This window comes from Mesoplodon mirus (genome assembly GCF_964341445.2).
Source record: "Mesoplodon mirus genome assembly, chromosome: 9".
NCBI classification, from domain to species: domain Eukaryota; kingdom Metazoa; phylum Chordata; class Mammalia; order Artiodactyla; family Ziphiidae; genus Mesoplodon; species Mesoplodon mirus.
In genome coordinates, this window is record NC_138985.1 from 96,894,538 (window position 1) to 96,914,811 (window position 20,274).

Here is a 20,274-nt window from a genome sequence, read left to right on the forward strand (position 1 = left end):
TGTCAGTTAGACAGTCGTTTGTTTTTCTCTCTGTTTGGATTGTTAGACCACTGCCAGTTTTTCTACCTAAGGACATGGCTTATCATTCAGGTGTAAAACTGTAAGTTAATTGCCAACCAACTCTCAGTCGTTGTCTGGTAGTTTCTCTTTATTATCCGCAATATGGACAGGAACCATGCCTTCTATTTCATTTATGCGCACTGCACTCTGCATAGAGTAAAATTTCAGTGTTATTAGCTTTCCGACAGACAGCTTTAGAGACATCTAACACTAACTCTGCGTAAAGAGCCTCCGTGAATGAAGTAGGATAGGGTGCTCACCGGTGATCTCAGGGCGGGATGAAAAATATCTAAGAGGGACCTCGAGGTTGAGAGAAAACAGTTGAACACAAAAAAGGGGGTGCAGAGAAAAAAGGTGAAAAACGAGAAAGACAAGCAAAAAAAAAAAAAAGCCAGCGATTGAACGGACAAAAAGGAAAGGAAAGTCGTGCACCAATGGCAGCGCAAGCTGAAAGCGAGGACGCAGGGAGGGGCGGAGACTACAGCCCCCAAAATCCCCTGCGGCGCCTCCTCACCTGGCGTCAGTCTCCTAGGCAATCCCGGTAAACAAGATGGCGACCTCCGGGAGGGATCCCCAGTTGCCGAAGCCTTCCTGTCTCCAGGGAGGCGTGAGCAGTTCACGAACTGGAGCCCAGTCGAAACTGCTGCACTCAGAAGAGGAACGTCAGTCTTGCTGGTCTCCTTTTCCCATGGGGCAGAGACCGAAAAATACTTTCCGCAAAGCCTCCTCCTACCTACTCCAGCAGCTCATTCACCGCTATCAAGAGTCGGACGTGGACAGAGATTACGAAGACCAGGAAGAGGGCGAGGGAGAGGGCGAGGGCAAAGTGGAGTCCGAGGAGTCTTCAGAGTCCGAAATGGTGAATTTTGAGGTGTGCGTTCCCCCCACCCCTTACCCCCTCACTTCCTTCTTCAGCGGTCGGACCCCTCACCAGCCTGCTGGCTGAGCCTGTTCCTAGGGCTCCTTGCCTCCAGGAACGCCTCTTCCTTACTGCTCTGAGACTCCCCCTCTCTCCTTCCCATTTCTCTTACCCGGTTTCCTCACCCTTTGCCTGAAGTATCTTCAAGTATATCCTTTATTTTTCGTTAGCACATTTGATTTCTTAAGAGTCAAGTTACACAGCATCGTTGAGGAAAAGTATCTATTTGTGTGGGAGTTATGGCTTGACAGTGTTGTGAATAGACAGACTTCTACTTCTGCACCCCCTGCACCTTTTCCTCATGACTGTGAACTACTCGAACACTCTCCCCGATGAAGGAATCCCTTCATCCTCCTTCCTCTAGGAAAAAAAAAATTACCCTTTTGAAATAATCTAAGTGCTTCCTCAAAGACCAAGTGACTTGAAAGTTTTTATATATTACTTCTGCCAGGGGTATATGATGCATTATACAAACAACACACACTGCTCACTGTGAGAGTATTTCAGGATGTGGGGAATGTGCCCAACATTCCCACCTGTAATGCCACCTGTATTGATTTACTTTGCCATGCTTAACAGTGACTACTGGAAAACTGTAGCGATGTTTTTACAACTTTGAGGTGTTTGTATGGCTTCCACCCCAGAGGAATTAACAAATGAATCACCAGATTATTATTCTAATTAATGCATGTTATTCAGCTGTGGGGTTCATTAGTACCATCCCACCTGTAATGCCTCGTTGGCAGCTTGGCCTTTCACACCAATACAGATTCCCTCTTTTCTACAATACCTCTTCTAAACATGACCCAATTCCACTTCTTACACTTATTAGCATCCTGTTCCTTCCTTAGCCGTTGCCTGCCTTCTTATCCCTTTCCACTTCACATCATGTCACTTCTTTCTCTTGGCTTTCTAATACATTATTTCTTTTTAAAGAAAAATTTTATTGGAGTATAGTCGATTTACAATGTTGTGTTAGTTTCAGGTGTACAACAAAGTGAATCAGTTATACATATATCCACTCTTTTGATTTGCTTTCTTTTGATAAACTGTTAGGTTTTCCTCTTTGTCTTGCCTGCCAGGAAACATAGCTTTTTTTCTTAATTCAGTATTTTCTTAATTTCAGTAGTTTTTCTTTAGATTAGGTTTTTCTCTTCCCTTTCCTCCTCCTTCACAGTATAAATTGCTTAAAACTCTTTTCAGAAGTAGATATAATACAGAGAAATAAAAAGTTTCCAACATCCTGTTCTGTGATATTCTTCTGGCATCCCCTCTGCATCATTGCACCTTGTCCTAATTACCTTTCTTTCCCCCTTGAGACCAAACAGGTTTCTCTTTGTTATGCCTGCTCTCTTTCACCATCCCCTTTCCTCATTTGCCTTATTTTTTTCTTGTTCTCCGCTCTGTAACTTGCAGTGTCTTCTGTTACTCTGATTCTGCCATTGACTACTTACATTGTGTCTCCACTTGGGTTCCCTTCTTTTGTAATGTCCTTTTGTTCACTTTCCACATTTGGCCCATTTTTTTCCACCCTCATCCCCCATTTTGTCTTCTTCTACCTCCTTCTACATGGCCTAGTTACACATCAGTTTTGCTTAAAGTGGGCCACAGAAAATTATTACTTATTTTGTTCATCTTTTGTTGATTTACTTTGCCATGCTTAACAGTGACTACTGGAAAACTGTAGCGATGTTTTTACAACTTTGAGATGTTTATATGGCTTCCACCCCAGAGGAATTAACAAATGAATCACCAGATTATTATAATTAATGCATGTTCTTCAGCTGTGGGGTTCATTAGTACCATTGTTAATCTGTCTTCAGTATGCCATTAACAAACCATAGAGGGAGGGGGTTGACTTGAACTAGTTAATCCTTTTTGGCTTGTAGGCTTTTGTGTGGAAAAAGTTTATGATTTCTTCTATTTATAGTCTAAAATTAATATTTGTTTTGTGTTCTCACATTCTCTTTTACCTTTTTATAGTGTCTCATATGTTTTGATATGCTGAATAAACCGAAAAGTTTTAAGAGGAAACATTTGGACTTTTATGTTCAGTGATTTATTTTCCATATCCTAGCCTGATTAAGACTTATAATGCTCTGATGGTCAAAATGATTATTAAGTGCTTGTAATGTAATTAGCCTCAATGAACTTGAGGGAGTTAGGGCAGACCAGCTGTTCAGAATATTGCCTTTGGAATTCAAAGGCAGAAAAGAGGGAATTTGTATAAAGCCTTTTGTTTGTTGTGAGATTTTGAGCAAGTTACTCATAGTCTCTGTGTCTCATCTGCACTACAGGAATTATAATACTGTCTACCTCATGGAGAGCTGTGAAAATGTAATGAGATCCTATGTGTAAACTACTTAGCACAATATATTATTTATACTGTTACTAATACAAGTAGTAACTTACCTGTTCTTGTCTACTAACTACAGCCCATCAAGTGACTTCATTAATTTAGCCTTCTTTGAACAGACATTCACAAATGATTACTATATAGGAAGTACTCTGACTAAACAGGGCAGAAGAAATGTCTGGGCCTGTGATATGTTTCTGCTGCATGAAAACCACTCTTTGCCAGTAACTTTATGTGGATGATAATGCCTGCTCATTGGATAGTTATGAACATCAAATTTAATGGGAAAGTCTATGTTAAAGTTCTCAACATAGTGTCTGATACAGTGCAGGCTCTCAAAAAATTAAAGATGTAATACATAATAGCTACAGTAATGGTAGAAAAAGAGGAGAGTGTGACGGAGGACATACATGGTCCCAGGTCTCAAGGTGAGAGAAGAGTGAGTGTTCATCCTATGAAGAGATGTGTACAGATGATAGCCGGGTTGCAGGCATGGCAGAAGACTGGAAGGGAAGTAAACCCTTACTTGGGCGCAGAGGTGGTATGTGGGCAGGCAGACGGCAGCTTTTCCAAGTGGTGGGTTATAGGTGAGAGCAGAAAGGCAGATGAGGTGGGGGCCAGACTGGGGAGAGCTCTGTGCTGTTGTAGGGACTGTGGACTTGACTCTAAGCAGCAGGGAACTGCTCTTGTGGCCGAGGGAGATTAGGTAAGAAGATGGTAAACCTGGAGGCAGGGAGATCAGTGCAAAGAGGAGCAGTATCTCTGGGGAAGAGAGAAGAGTCTGGATTAAGGCAATGGGAATGGAAAGGAAGCTAGAGAGAAATACGTATTTAAAATATTTAAGATGAAACACTAATTGAATATTGGAAGTCTAGGGTGACTGCTAGGTCTGTGGCATGTTCTGGGGGAAATATTAGGGCCACTAACCACCGTGGGAAACAGGGACAGGTGGAGCTGTGCATTCAAGAGATCAATTTTAAGGTGTCTGGAGTTGAGAAAATAAAGGAACATGTATGTGTGCATGTACTTGGAATGGTCGGGGTGTTGAGTGGCCCTCCTTAGGGATTCTGAAACCACCCAAGATACAGATAGGGCTGGTCAAGGTCTGAAGATGACCAAAGTCCAGAAGGGAGAGTCATGACCCTGACAAATGGCAGGAACCTCAAAGGATGTGTGAGGGGGAGGCCGTGAGGAGTCTTGCCTTGGGGCTTTGGGACAGTGCTGACAGTGTGTCCAGTCTCTGTATCAGTGGCTGTGTTGAAAAACAGATGTCCACCTACTGTAAATAAGGGATTCTGTAGTTTCTCGTTTCCAGGAAATGGAGGGGGTGGGCCACATGGAAAGTTTGGGAGGGAAGGTAATATTCTCTCACCTCTATTCCTTCCCAGGCCTACTATAAAAAATTGCAACTTTGTTTAGAAAAGTAGGTCTCTTTCCCCCATTTTGAGAGCAGGTTGATTGGTATGGATGAATGAAACATTAAGATGTGGAATTTCTGAACTCACCAATTTGTGCTAACAGCTGCCATTTATTGGGGATACTTGCTGTGTTCTAGGCACCATGCTAAGAGCTTTATGTTCACAATTATCTTTCATTCTCTCCAAAACATTAAGAAAAAGTAATAACATATCCTATTTATAGATGAAAAATTATGAGTCTCAGAGAAAACTTTATCTCCCAAAGTCATATATCCAAAATGGCGGATCTGGGGTTCAAAGCAGCTGTGCAATATCTCCATGTGAGTGATATTTGCTTCTCTGGGATAGTGGAAATTGGGGAGGAAAGAAAACTCTTTACAGTAGCACAAGCCTGCATACTTATGTCCTTAGTACTAGAAGCCTGAGCAGCATCATTGGTTCTTGAATTAATACAGAAGACCTGAAAGAGTATTTTGCCATCATAGTCCATATACCAGTTACATTGGTTAGTAATATTGGCGTGACTGATGTGGTTACTTGTATTTTGTGTCCTCATGCTGATGTTAGTGTCTTGGTCATAGTGGAGCTGAAGGCAGCACAAACACAGCACTAGTCCATCTATTATCTGTTCTAGCTGTCATTATTGGGGGAGGGGTGTGTTGGGCCACCACTGGTCCATGGTGTCTATACACTAAGGGCCAACCTCCTTCTACAAATGATATTACCCTTTTAATTAATCTTGTAAATTGTATGAATCCAGCAAAATTAGCCAGTCCAAAGTGAACTGAGGACCTGTCTTTTCCAACAGGAATACCAGATGTAGAGAAGTAATTGCCTTAATTTAATGTAATCATCCTTTGGGTTGTGGGCAAGCAGTCAAGTGTAGTGGTTAGAACTGCCCTGGAGTCAGACAGATTCGGATTTGTATTCTGGCTCTGTCACATACTAGCTATGTGGTTTCAGGCAAGTTAACTTCTGTGAGCCTTAGTTTCTTCATTTGTAAAATGGAGCTAAATGTACCTCGCTCAGGATTGTCAGGAGGATTAAATGAGTGGACCCATTGAGAGCTCTTAGCACAGTGCCCAGAACAGAAGCACTAAATCAACGTAGCTATCATCACTAATATTGACGCTTCTACTGCTACTGTGTGAATTCTGCTTTGAATACCTAATACAAGCAACCATCTGCAAGTTCAGCAGCAATACATTGATTTGATCGATATTTTCTTAATCATATGTAATATGTATAGGTCTTCAACACAGTTTTTTTTTTAAATTACCATTTCCTTTATTTATTTATTTATGGCTGTGTTGGGTCTTCGTTGCTGTGCACAGGCTTTCTCTAGTTGCAGCGAGAGGGGGCTACTCTTCGTTGCAGTGCACGGGCTTCTCATTGCAATGGCTTCTCTTGTTGTGGAGCACGGGCTCTAGGCACATGGACTTCAGTAGTTGTGGCACACGGGCTCAGTAGTTGTGGCTCGCAGGCGCACAGGCTCAGTAGTTGTGGTGCATGGGCTTAGTTGCTCTGTGACATGTGGGATCTTCCCGGACCAGGGATCGAACCCTTGTCCCCTGCATTGGCAGGCGGATTCTTAACCACTGCACCACCAGGGAAGTCCCAACAACACAGTTTTTTTTGGGGGGGGGGTAAATTTTGGAAGACTCAGCTCCCAGATATGTAATATAGTAAATAAGTGCTGGATATGATGAGGTGGATTACTTCTTTTCTAATGGAAGTCCTTTCTTTGTCCACCTCTCTGGTTTTTTTTCAGGGAGAATTTGATGGGGTCCTGAGAGAGGAGGTCGTGGCTGAGAAACTCTGCGAACTGGGGCGCTCAGGCTCTGGGACTGAGCAGGTCTACCTCAGTCTGACCTTATCAGTGAGTATGAGAAGGTCACCATTGGCTGGCTACATCTCGACACTGGTGGGACCACATCCATTTTCTCTGGTACTCATAGCTTTTTTGGTGGCCCCCAAATCTCAGAGTCTTGCATGTGATGGAGAGTGGCGATGAGTTATTTATGTTTGACATCAAAGAGCCCTGGCCAGTCCAATAATCAGCCCCCTTGCCCCCCGCCAAGTTCCTTTGTTTTCATTTCCTTCACGGTCTATTTCTTTCATCTTAAGCAGTCTGTTTTATTGTAATCAATGCTTTCCTTCCAGGAGGTTGAATTTGATTCTGTAAAACCAATCAAAAACTCTTGAAGAATTTTCTTTCTGATCAGTGCCAGGACTACAATTTATATCTGAATCCAAGGGAACAAAATATTTTTGTATTGACTTTTCCTCCCTAAATATGTCAAGAAATCAGTAGCTGTGAGCTATAGCTCACTTTCTATAAGGTACCTATTATGAAAGAGAAAAATGTGTTGTTATTCATCAATTTTCAAGATTTTGATACCAGCACAGAATCTTTTTTTGTGTATTTCTTTATCAATATTATCTATTTTGTTTACATTTATATATGACATGAAGTTGAAAACATGTATTTTTTCCAAATTATTCTGAAATGTTTCTCTTTAGTTCTCTTTAACTAAAATATGGTATATTGATATATTCTTTACTGTAAATTTCTTTTTTGGGGGGGATCCTTTTTTTAAAAAATTTATTTTTGGGGCCTCCCTGGTGGCGCAGTGGTTGAGAGTCCGCCTGCCGATGCAGGGGATACAGGTTCATGCCCCGGTCTGGGAGGATCCCATATGCCGCGGAGCGGCTGGGCCCGTGAGCCATGGCCGCTAAGCCTGTGTGTCCAGAGCCTGTGCTCCGCAACGGGAGAGGCCACAACAGTGAGAGGCCCGCGTACAGCAAAAAAAAAAAAAAAAAAAAAAAAATTATTTTTGGCTGCATTGGGTCTTCGTTGCTGCGCGTGGGCTTTCTAGTTGCGGCGAACTGGGGCTGCTCTTTGTCGCGGTGCGTGGGCTTCTCATTGCAGTGGCTTCTTCTTGTTGCAGAGCATGGGTTCTAGGCACATGGGCCTCAGTAGTTGTGGCACGCAGGCTCTAGAGCGCAGGCTCAGTAGTTGTGGTGCATGGGCTTAGTTGCTCTGCGGCATGTGGGATCTTCCTGGACCAGGGATCGAACCTGCATTCCCCGCATTGGCAGATGGATTCTTAACCACTCTGCCACCAGGGAAGTCCCTGTTTGTATCCTTTTTTTTTTTTTTTTTTTTTTTTTTGGCAGTACACGGGCCTCTCACTGCTGTGGCCTCTCCCGTTGCAGAGCACAGGCTCCGGACGCGCAGGCTCAGCGGCCATGGCTCACGGGCCCAGCCACTCCGTGTCATGTGGGATCTTCCCAGACCGGGGCACGAACCCGTGTCCCCTGCATCGGCAGGCGGACTCTCAACCACTGCACCACCAGGGAAGCCCTGTATCCTTTTTTGATGAAACCAGTGGCAAAAGAATATTTGGGAGTATAGTGGTATTTTATTGCAGTACCTTTTTGTATGTTATTGGCCATTTAGATTTGCTAAATGCCTGTTGTAGTCTATTGCCCATATGTTTATTGGATTGTCCATCTTTATTAATTTGTGGATATATATTCTGGATATGTATCCTTTGTCAGATGTACACATTATCTTCTCCCAGTGGCTTGGTTTTTGACTCTCTTAATGATATCTCTTAATGAAAAGAATTTCTTAAATTTGAGTGACATCAATATTTTTTCTTTTATGATTAGTGCTTTCTGTGTCCAATTTTAAAAATCTTTGCCTATAGAAGTATCATAAATATATTTCCCTTTAGTTTCTTCTAGAGGGCTTAATGTTTTATCTTCCACACTTAAGTGTATTATCAATTTTGAATTATTATTATTTTTTAACATCTTTATTGGAGTATAATTGCTTTACAATGGTGTGTTAGTTTCTGCTTTATAACAAAGTGAATCAGTTATACATATACATATGTTCCCATATCTCTTCCCTCTTGCATCTCCCTTCCTCCCACCCTCCGTATCCCACGCCTCTAGGTGGTCACAAACCACCGAGCTGATCTCCCTGTGCTATGCGGCTGCTTCCCACTAGCTATTTTACGTTTGGTAGTGTATATATGTCCATGCCACTCTCTCACTTTGTCACAGCTTACCATTCCCCCTCCCCATATCCTCAAGTCCATTCTCTAGTAGGTCCAGCACAGAATCTTGACTCTAACTTCATTATAAGAGAAGCTGTAAGAGCAGAGTACTCAGAGTATTTCAGCTTCTTTCCTCATTTTGTTTCTTTATAGTCCTAGAAAAATAATTTATTTCTTTTGCTTTCTTGTATTGTAAAGCATTAACTACTCCTTGGAGGTCCACAGAGTAAAAGCAGATATGTAGGTGAAAAAAACACACTGAAATTTTGCTACAGCACCCTAATTTGCCTCAAGCGTATATAATTCATAGCAAGGCTGTTTTATCTTGTATTTGAACTAGTAAACTGTCCAAAAAATGTTAAGCCCTTTTTACCCATGCTGGTTTCATAGCATGTCCTTTGAGAACAGCATACAAAGGATCTAATCTTTTACTATTTTTACTTTGCAGCATTTTATGGATGACTCAGCCAGTCAGGCAGTAATGTACAGGGAGCACCCTGTGCGCATTGCACCATGTTAGGCTTTGGAATGGAAGATAATTCCAGTAGCGGTACATCTGTAGACAAGTCCTTTTCAATCAGTACCCTTACGTATATACGTAGTGCTACGCCTTAAATTGATCTACAACAAAGCACAATCCTTTAAATCTTATTTCAGCTAGATGGACCGAAGCTTCTTACTTTGGCACTGACCTCCTTACATTTGAGATATTACATGTTGAATTACTTTGCCCTAATAACCTGTCTTACTGAATACACTTTCTTAGGGTTGGCCAGGTTAGTGATTTTTCACACCTTATGTCTTACTTATGTTACACATAATTTTCTAACTTTCTCTAATTACTCGTGTACACCGTTTCTCTCCTACCCAAAGTCGTAAGTTTCTTAAAGGCAAAATATAGCTCTAGTCCAGCATTGTACGTGTTTCTCATCATGCCAAGCTTAATGCCTTGTATGTAGTAGGTCATCAGTAATTTACTTATTACTGTTCTAGAGGCCTTTATGAAAATTCTTATCATTCTTATATTTGAGAACTTGCTTATCATGACACTTTATTGGTTGGCTTTTTCTGACTCTGACATCACAGCATAAACCAGTGACATGAGTCTTTGTTCCAAGGGACCAAATTCCCCTCCAGCCCCTCGTGATGTTCACTCGATGGAAGATTTCATGGAAGGGATCTCGGACAAAGATTCAGGAGACTTGGAGCTGCTTTTGTATTGCTAACTTGCTAAGTGATTTTAGGCTATTTACCTACCTCTTTGTACCTCACATTCCTCATCCCTACACTGGGGATAATCTGCCCTACAGATCTCACAGGTTTGTTTGATCAGATGAGATTATTGGGAGAGAGCTTTGAAGCCTGAGGAGGCGTAAGAAGTATTGTTATTAATGATCACTCGATTAGGTGTGAACTATTCTAACATTTCATTTGAATTCTAGGCATTTGCTTTTTCTTTTCTTCTACTACATAAAGGCTTTGGCTTTATTGCTTTTATGTGTGTGTTTTTTTTAAAATATAAAACTCTGCTCTAAAGGTCTTCATAAACACTGCTTTAATTTGCCTTTTCATGTTGTCTATGTTCTTGCTAACACTAATTTTCCAAGCTATTATTTCCTTCAGAAGAATGCATTTTTTGATGGGGTTTGTAGTCTGTTTTGAGACCCTATTGGTAGTAGGCTTCAGATTTTATGCTCTCACTTCTACTGTACTTTCAAAGGAAATTCTGAATTTCTTTCTGTCAACTTCTATTTCCAGATGTCTTGAGAAGCCTGAGTACTCATCTGTTAAAGCAACATTAAATCTTTTACCTTTTATTTTCTCAGGACCTTGATTTAATTGACATTAGCATCCTCTGTGGATACATTCACCTGCAGAAGTTGGATCTTTCAGTAAATAAAATTGAAGGTATGTAATTGTCATTCTAGTAAGTCAGTGGATTGCTGAATTATTTCAAAATTTAAGCTTTGCAGAATGTAATATACTTTAATACTACCAAACTTGATATAAGCGCTATTGTGGATCACTTTACACATTGATCCTCTGTCTTCCATGGAAAAAAAGCACCTGTAACTGGTGAGAAAAGAAAAAGGCAGAGGTCAGCAAACATGCTACATTATGCGATGGTTGAGACCCACTCAGTGATGTTAAAGCGCATCAGATGGAATGTTTGCTTTGCTTTTTCCTTTCAAGAGATGGATCATTACTTCTTTAATGCCTCCTGAATATTTGATGATTCCCATTTCCTTCCCTCTTTTAGTTTATTCAGTGTAGATGAATTAGTTCTTTTTTCCCCCTTTAATGGATGCTTTTCTTTATTTTGCATTTGCATCTACATCTTAAGCCTGGCTAGCTACTTCTGTTCTTATTTGAACACCAGAGTTTCAGAAATTTATTTTTTCCCCCTCTCTTTGCTGTCTCCATATAGTTAGTGGGTTCTTACAAGTCTAACTGCCATCTGTGGTTCCATATAAGGTATCTGTTGTGATACCTTGCTCACATTGAATGAAATTAGTCACATTTTCTCCAAAGCTTGATCCTCGTTTCTAATTTTCTGACCCTATTTGAAATTTCTGACCTGCTTCTTTCTTCACTGATCACCTTTCTGTTCCCTTTAGCTTTTTTGAAGACGATTAAGTGTTGCTGATATGGTCTTCTCTGATTTCTTCCTCCCATCTGACTGCAATAATTAAAATTCACTCTTTTCAATGGCTAAGAAGCATTCTAGCATATTTTAATTCTTAAAATGCTACTGTTTTAAAAGGCTTTTTGTTCATTTTTTTTCTAGTTTCATAAAACTTTTTTATGGAAAATTACAAACGTGCACAAGTAGAGAGGTTTGTAATGAATATTCAGGTTCAACAATTATCAGCCCATGGCCCATCTTGCTTCATCCATCCTTCCCAGGGTTATTTAAGGCAAATGCCAGATATGTTATCATCGGAAAGAATTTTTAGTGTTACTGGCAGGCGCTCTCCCCACACCCCATACCTCCAAGATTGGTTTCATTTACTGGTTAAGGGATTGCAGGGTTGGGGAGACTCCAGCAATCTTTTGTGCTCGGCGAAGGGGAAAGAGATGTGGCTTCACACCCTTGCCCCTTGAGCAAGCAGTCCCCGGTAGCAAGTGAAGCTTTCCTCTTCAGATCAGTCTCCTTCAGTCTTTTATGTCCTCCTTTATTAACTCATCAAGTGTTCGAGAACTTATTGTGTGTAAGGCACAGTATATATTTTTCTTTTCAAGAGAACAGCTTTATTGATGACCTGATATGGACCAGATTTCAACTTGCATCAGAATCACCGGGAGGGGACCTGTTAAAACATAGATGCCTATGCCCCATCCTCAGACTTTCTGATTCCGTAGATCTGGGGTGGGACTTGAAAATTTCCATTTCTGATTAGTTTCCCTGGAAGCCAGTACAGGACCATACTTTGAGAACCACAGTTGTAGACATGAGGAGCTCCTGCCATCTGGTGGACAAGGAGGTCACTACACCAAGTAGGGAGCGTTAGAAGCCCAGCAACCCAGAAGGTGGATTTTTCCTATCAAAGTGATTCGAAAGCATCGAGCATCTACAAAGTGTGAAATGTACTCACCATCCAAGTGGTAGCTGCTGCTTTTGCTTCAAGACAGAGCTCCATGGTACAGCACTTACCTGCCCACAGAAAGATCAGCTCCAAGGGGGGATGGGGGCCCGTGGAAATTAAGAGGGTTGAGATCACCATTGACAGATATGGAGCTGAGCTCAGATGGGACAAATAGGCAAAACTTGTAAAGCAATTACAGTTTCTTCTTAGCTTTCCTCTCACAGGCAGCCTTTCTGGATTTGCTCATGAATTCCCACCAAAGTGTTGATGTCTCAGTGTTCTGGCCCTCCTAGAACAATATCATAAAAAAGACAGGCTAAAGAAGGCTGTGGTTTAGACCAGAGAAATAAAGTGCAAATTGGTGGAGATCTTCTGGCTTCCGCGACCCTGAGAAGGAAAGCTATTGGGGGGATGGGGTCAGGGGGCCCTCACCTTTCTGGCTCTACCTACTCCAGGGCAGGGCCCCAGTACTCAGCTGTGCTTCCTTCTCCTGGCCTGGGGGTGACTTTGTCACCTGGTGAAGGGTAGAAGCACTTTGCTGGGCTCCAGGTGTGGAGGCTCTGTTCTCCTCCAGAGGCCATGTTCTGAGGGGCTTTGATCGCTGGTTGTGTGATCTAGAGTTAAAAGGCAGGTGGAGGGACTTCCCTGGTGGCGCAGTGGACGGGACTCCACGCTCCCAATGCAGGGGGCTCGGGTTCGGTCCCTGGTCAGGGAGCTAGATCCTACATGCATGCTGCAACTAAGAGTTCGCATGCCACAACTAAGGAGCCGCTGCCGCAACTGAGACTCAGTGCAACCAAATAAATAAAATTAAAAAAAAAAAAAAAGGCGGATGGAGAAGGAAGTTACAGGTAGAGATGGGGCTGTAAATCCTTGTCATGTGATTCTTCCTGAGCCTTTCCCTAATCCTCCTGCTGTCCCAAAGTCCGTCTGCTGTAAAGTCGCAGGACAAAGTAACATAATGCTTCACTATTTTTATGTCGTGTATATAATTTCATTAGAGGCGAGTATTAACAATAGTCCTTGACTTAGTATTCTAGGTTCAGAATATTGGCTTGGGATAAAATGCAAAACTCAGACATACTTTTTAAGCAGCCCAAAATCAAAGTAAAATAATAGCAATAATTTAAACCGCTTCAAATAATTAATGAGATTTAAGATTCAGTCCATCTAAAACAAAACTTAATTTATAAAAAAGAACGAATTATGGCATTTTTAGTCTTTCTGAAAACACCTAATGCAGTTATTTATGGGCTAATTATCAAGAGGATTATCTCAGGCTTTAGTTCCTCCAAGGCTGGCTTTTTTTTTTTTTTTAAATACCTTTATTGGAGTATAATTGCTTTACAACGGTGTGTTAGTTTCTGCTTTATAACAAAGTGAATCAATTATACATACACATATATCCCCATATCCCCTCCCTCTTGCGTCTTCCTCCCACCCTCCCTATTCCACCCCTCTAGGTGGTCACAAAGCACCGAGCTGATCTCCCTGTGCTATGTGGCTGCTTCCCACTAGCTATCTGTTTTACATTTGGTAGTGTATATAAGTCCATGCCACTCTCTCACTTCGTCCCAGCTTCCCCTTCCCGCTCCCCGTGTCCTGAAGTCCATTCTCTATGTCTGCATTATTATTCCTGTCCTGCCCCTAGGTTCTCGATAACCTTTTTTTTTTATATATTCCATATATATGTGTTAGCATACAGTATTTGTTTTTCTCTTTCTCACTTCACTCTGTATGACAGACTCTAGGTCCATCCACTGCACTACAAATAACTCAATTTCGTTTCTTTTTAGGGTGGGGTAATATTCCATTGTGTATATGTACCACATCTTCTTTATCCATTCATCTGTCGATGGACACTTAGGTTACTTCCATGTCCTGGCTGTTGTAAATAGAGCTGCAATGAACATTCTGGTACACGACTCTTTTTGACTTATGGTTTTCTCAGGGTAAATGCCCAGTAGTGGGTTTGCTGGGTCGTATGGTAGTTCTATTTTTAGATGTTTAAGGAACCTCCCTACTGTTCTCCGTAGTAGCTGTATCAATTTACATTCCCACCAACAATGCAAGAGTGTTCCCTTTTCTCCACACCCTCTCCAGCATTTATTGTTTGTAGATTTTTTGACGATGGCCATTCTGACTGGTGTGAGGTGATACCTCATTGTAGTTTTGATTTACATTTCTCTAACGATTAGTGATGTTGAGCATTCTTTCATGTGTTTGTTGGCTGTCTGTATATCTTCTTTGGAGAAGTATCTGTTTAGGTCTTCTGCCCATTTTTGGATTGGGTTCTTCATTTTTTTGATATTGAGCTGCATGAGCTGCTTGTGAATTTTGGAGATTAGTCCTTTGTCAGTTGCTTCATTTGCAAATATTTTCTCCCATTCTGAGGGTTGTCTTTTCGTCTTCTTTATGGTTTCCTTTGCTGTGCAAAAGCTTTTAAGTTTCATTAGGTCCCATTTGTTTATTTTTATCTTTATTTCCATTTCTCTAGGAGGTGGGTCAAAAAGGATCTTGCTGTGATTTATGTCATAGAGTGTTCTGCCTATGTTTCCTGTAAGAGTTTTATAGTGTCTGGCCTTACATTTAGGTCTTTAATCCATTTTGAGTTTATTTTTGTGTATGGTGTTAGGGAGTGTTCTAATTTCATTCTTTTACATGTAGCTGTCCATTTTTCCCAGCACCACCTATTGAAGAGGCTGTCTTTTCTCCATTGTATATTCTTTCCTCCTTTATCAAAAATAAGGTGACCATATGTGTTTGGGTTTATCTCTGGGCTTTCTCTACTGTTCCATTGACCTATATTTCTGTTTTTGTGCCGGTACCATACTGTCTTGATTACTGTAGCTTTGTAGTATAGTCTGAAGCCCAGGAGGCTGATTCCTCCAGCTCCGTTTTTCTTTCTCAAGACTGCTTTGGCTCTTTGGGGTCTTTTATGTTTCCATACAAATTGTGAAATTTTTTGTTCTAGTTCTGTGAAAAATGCCATTTGTAGTTTGATAGGGATTGCACTGAATCTGTAGATTGCTTTGGGTTCTATAGTCATTTTCACAATATTGATTCTTCCAATCCAAGAACATGGTATATCTCTCCACCTATTTGTATCTTTAATTTCTTTCATCAGTGTCTTATAGTTTTCTGCCTACAGGTCTTTTGTCTCCTTAGGTAGGTTTATTCCTAGGTATTTTATTCTTTTTGTTGCAATGGTAAATGGCAGTGTTTCCTTAATTTCTCTTTCAGATTTTTCATCATTGGTGTATAGGAATGCAAGAGATTTCTGTGCATTAATTTTGTATCCTGCTACTTTACCAAATTCATTGATTAGCTCTAGTAGTTTTCTGGTAGTGTCTTTAGGATTCTCTATGTATAGTATCATGTCATCTGCAAACAGCGACAGTCTTTTCCGATTTGGATTCCTTTTATTTCTTTTTCTTCTCTGATTGCTGTGGCTAAAACTTCCAAAACTATGTTGAATAATAGTGGTGAGAGTGGGCAACCTGTCTTGTTCCTGATCTTAGTGGAAATGGTTTCAGTTTTTCACCATAGAGTACAATGTTGGCTGTGGGTTTGTCATATATAGCCTTTATTATGTTGAGGTTAAGTTCCCTCTATGCCTACTTTCTGGAGGTTTTTTTATCATAAATGGGTGTTGAATTTTGTCAAAACCTTTTTCTGCATATATTTGAGATGATCATACGTTTTTTTTCCTTCAATTTGTTAATATAATGTATCACATTGATTGATTTGCATATATTGAAGAATCCTTTCATTCCTTGAATAAACCTCACTTGATCATGGTGTATGATGCTTTTTTTTTTTTTTTTTTTTTGCGGAACGCGGGCCCCTCATCGCTGTGGTCTCTCCCACTGCAGAGCACAGGCCCTGGATGTGCAGGCTCAGTGGCCATGGCTCACGGGCCCACCTGCTCCACGGCATGTGGGATCCTCCTGGACCAGGGCACGAACTTGTGTCCCCTGCATCGGCAGGTGGACTCCCAACCACTGTGCCACAATGGAAGCCTGGTGGTTGATGCTTTTAATGTGCTGTTGGATTTTGTTTGCTAGTATTTTTTTGAGGATTTTTGGGTCTGTGTTCATCAGTGATATTGGCCTGTAGTTTTCTTTCTTTGTGATATCTTTGTTTGGTTTTGGTATCAGGGTGATAGTGGCCTCATAGAATGAGTTAGGGAGTGTTCCTCCCTCTGCTATATTTTGGAAGAGTTTGAGAAGGATAGGTGTTAGCTCTTCTCTAAATGTTTGATAGAATTCGCTTTTGAAGCCGTCTGGCCCTGGCCTTTTGTTTGTTGGAAGATTTTTATTTTTTTTTTTTGCGGTACATGGGCCTCTCACTGTTGTGGCCTGTCCCGTTGCAGAGCACAGGCTCCGGATGTGCAGGCTCAGCGGCCATGGCTCATGGGCCCAGCCGCTCCGTGGCATATGGGATCTTCCCAGACCAGGGCACGAACCCGTGTCCCCTGCATCAGCAGGCAGACTCTCAACCACTGCGCCACCAGGGAAGCCCTGTTGGAAGGTTTTTAATCACAGTCTCAATTTCAGTGTTTGTGATTGGTCTGTTTATATTTTCTATTTCTTCCTGGTTCAGTCTCAGAAGGTTGTGCTTCTCTTAGGATGTGTCTGTTTCTTCCAAGTTGTCCATTTTATTGACATATAGTTGCTTGTAGTAATCTCTCATGATCCTTTGTATTTCTTCAGTGTCAATTGTTACTTCTCCTTTTTCATTGCTAGTTCTATTGATTTGAGTCTTTTCCCTTTTTTCTTGATGAATCTGGCTAATAGTTTATCAATTTTATGTTCTCAAAGAACAGCTTTTAGTTTTATTGATCTCTGCTATTGTTTCCTTCATTTCTTTTTCATTTATTTCTGATCTGATCTTTATGATTTGTTTCCTTCTGCTAAATTTGGAAATTTTTTGTTCTTCTTTCTCTAATTGCTTTAGGTGTAATGTTAGGTTGTTTACTGAGATATTTCTTGTTTCTTGAGGTAGGACTGTATTGCTGTAAAGTTCCCTCTTAGAACTGCTTTTGCTGCATCCTATAGGTTTTGGGTCATCGTGTTTTCATTGTCATTTCTTTCTAGGTATTTTTTTATTCCCTCTTTGATTTCTTCAGTGATCTCTTGGTTATTAAGTAGTATATTGTTTAGCCTCCATGGATTTGTATTTCTTACAGATTTTTTTCTTATAATTGATATCTAGTCTCATAGTGTTGTGGTCGAAAAAGATACTTGATACCATTTCCATTTTCTTAAATTTACCAAGGCTTGATTTGTGACCCAAGATATGATCTATCCTGGAGAATGTTCCATGAGCACTTGGGAAGAAAATGTATTCTGTTGTTTTTGGATGAAATGTCCTATAAATATCAGTTAAGTCCATCTTGTTTAATGTGTCATTTAAAGCTCGTGTTTCCTTATTTATTTTCATTTTGGATGGTCTGTCCATTGGTGAAAGTGGGGTGTTAAAGTCCCCTACCATGATTGTGTTACTGTCGATTTCCCCTTTTATGGCTGTTAGCATTTGCCTTATGTATTGAGGTGCTCCTATGTTGGGTGCATATATATTTACAATTGTTATATCTTCCTCTTGGATTGATCCCTTGATCATTATGTAGTGTCCTTCTCTGCGTCTTGTAATAGTCTTTATTTTAAAGTCTATTTTGTGTGATATGAGAATTGCTACTCCAGCTTTCTTTTGATTTCCATTTGCATGGAATATCTTCTTCCATCCCCTCACTTTCAGTCTCTATGTGTCCCTAGGTCAGAAGTGGGTCTCTTGTAGACAGCATATATATGGGTCTTGTTTTTGTATCCATTCAGCTAGTCTATGTCTTTTGGTTGGAGCATTTAATCCATTTACATTTAAGGTAATTGTTGATATGTATGTTCCTATTACCATTTTCTTAATTGTTTTGGGTTTGTTATTGTAGGTCTTTTTCTTCTTTTGTGTTTCCTGCCTAGAGAAGTTCCTTTAGCATTTGATGTAAAGCTGGTTTGGTGGTGCTGAATTCTCTTAGCTTTTGCTTGTCTGTAAAGGTTTTAATTTCTCCATTGAATCTGAACGAGATCCTTGCTGGGTAGAGTAATCTTGGTTGTAGTTTCTTCCCTTTCATCGCTTTAAATATGTCCTGCCACTCCCTTCTGTTTTGTAGAGTTTCTGCTGAAAGATCAGCTGTTAACCTTATGGGGATTCCCTTGTGTGTTATTTGTTATTTTTCCCTTGCTGCTTTTAATATTTTTTCTTTGTATTTATTTTTTGATTGTTTAATTAGTATGTGTCTTGGTGTGTTTCTCCGTGGATTTATCCTGTATGGGACTCTCCATGCTTCCTGGACTTGATTAACTATTTCTTTTCCCATATTAGGGAAGTTTGCAACTATAATCTCTTCAAATATTTTCTCAGTCCCTTTCTTTTTCTCTTCTTCTCTGGGACCCCTATAATTCAAATGTTGGTGCATTTAATGTTGTCCCAGAGGTCTCTGGGACTGTCCTCAATTCTTTTCATTCTTTTTTCTTTAATCTGCTCTGCAGTAGTTATTTCCACTATTTTATCTTCCAGGTCACTTATCCGTTCTTCTGCCTCAGTTATTCTGCTATTGATTCCTTCTAGAGAATTTTAAATTACATTTATTGTGTTGTTCATCATTGTTTGTTTGCTCTTTAGTTCTTCCAGATCCTTGTTAACTGTTTCTTGTATTTTTTCCATTCTATTTCCAAGATTTTGGATCATCATTTCTATCTTTACTCTGAATTCTTTATCAGGTAGACTCCCTATTTCCTCTTCATTTGTTTGGTCTGGTGGGTTTTTACATTGCTCCTTCATCTGCTTTGTGTTTTTCTGTCTTCTCATTTTGCTTAACTTATTGTGTTTGGGGTCTCCTTTTTACAGGCTGCAGGTTCGTAGTTTCCGTTGTTTTTGGTGTCTGTCCCCAGTGGCTAAGATTGGTTCAGTGTGTTGTGTAGGCTTCCTGGTGGAGGGGACTGGTGCCTGTATTCTGGAGGATGAGGCTGGATCTTGTCTTTCTGGTGGATAGGACCATGTCTGGTGGTGTGTTTGGGGTTTCTGTGACCTTATTATGATTTTAGGCATCCTCTCTGCTAATGGGCGGGGTTGTGTTCCTGTCTTGCTAGTTGTTTGGCATAGGGTGTCCAGCACTGTAGCTTGCTGGTTGTTGAGTGGAGCTGAGTGTTAGCATTGAGATGGAGGTCTCTGGGAGAGCTTTCGCCATTTGATATTACCTGGTGCCGGAAGGTCTCTGGTGGACCAATGTCCTGAACTCGGCTCTCCTACCTCAGTGGCACAAGCCTGACACCCGGCTGCAGCACCAAGACCCTGTCAGCCACATGGCTCAGAAGAAAAGGGAGAAAAAAAGAAAGAAAGAAAGAAAAAAATAAAATAATTAAAATAAAAAATAATTATTAAAAATTAAAAAAAGAGAGCAACCAAACCAAAAAGCAAATCCACCATTTTAAGAAGTGCTAAAAACTATCCCAAAAAAGAAAAGTAACAGAAACTGGACAGACAGAACCCTAGGACAAACGGTAAAAGCAAAGCTATACAGACAAAATCACACAAAGAAGCATACACACATACACTCACAAAGAGAAAATGGAAAAATATATATATATAATTGCTTCCAAAGCTACCACCTCAATTTGGGATGATACATTGTTTATTCAGGTATTCCAGAGATGCAGGTTACATCAAGTTGATTGTGGAGGTTAATCCACTGCTCCTGAGGCTGCTGGGAGAGATTTCCCTTATCTCTTTGTTTGCACAGCTCCCCACCCCCACCCCCCCACCCCCCCCCCCCGTTCAGCTTTGGATTTGGCCCCACCTCCGTGTG

General features: G+C 40.8%; 1 protein-coding gene across 2 annotated transcripts in view; it reads left to right on the forward strand.

The window, feature by feature from the left end:
- Positions 1–586: 586 nt before the first annotated feature.
- The window catches only part of LRGUK (leucine rich repeats and guanylate kinase domain containing), a 118,945-nt gene continuing 99,257 nt past the window's right edge, over positions 587–20,274 (forward strand). For both annotated transcript variants that reach the window (XM_082632944.1, XM_082632945.1), the window contains exons 1-3: positions 587–931; positions 6,525–6,632; positions 10,650–10,731. In XM_082632944.1, the coding sequence (XP_082489070.1) occupies positions 611–931; positions 6,525–6,632; positions 10,650–10,731 (511 nt within the window). In that variant the 5' untranslated portion in view covers positions 587–610. The remainder of the gene's footprint in view (positions 932–6,524; positions 6,633–10,649; positions 10,732–20,274) is intronic.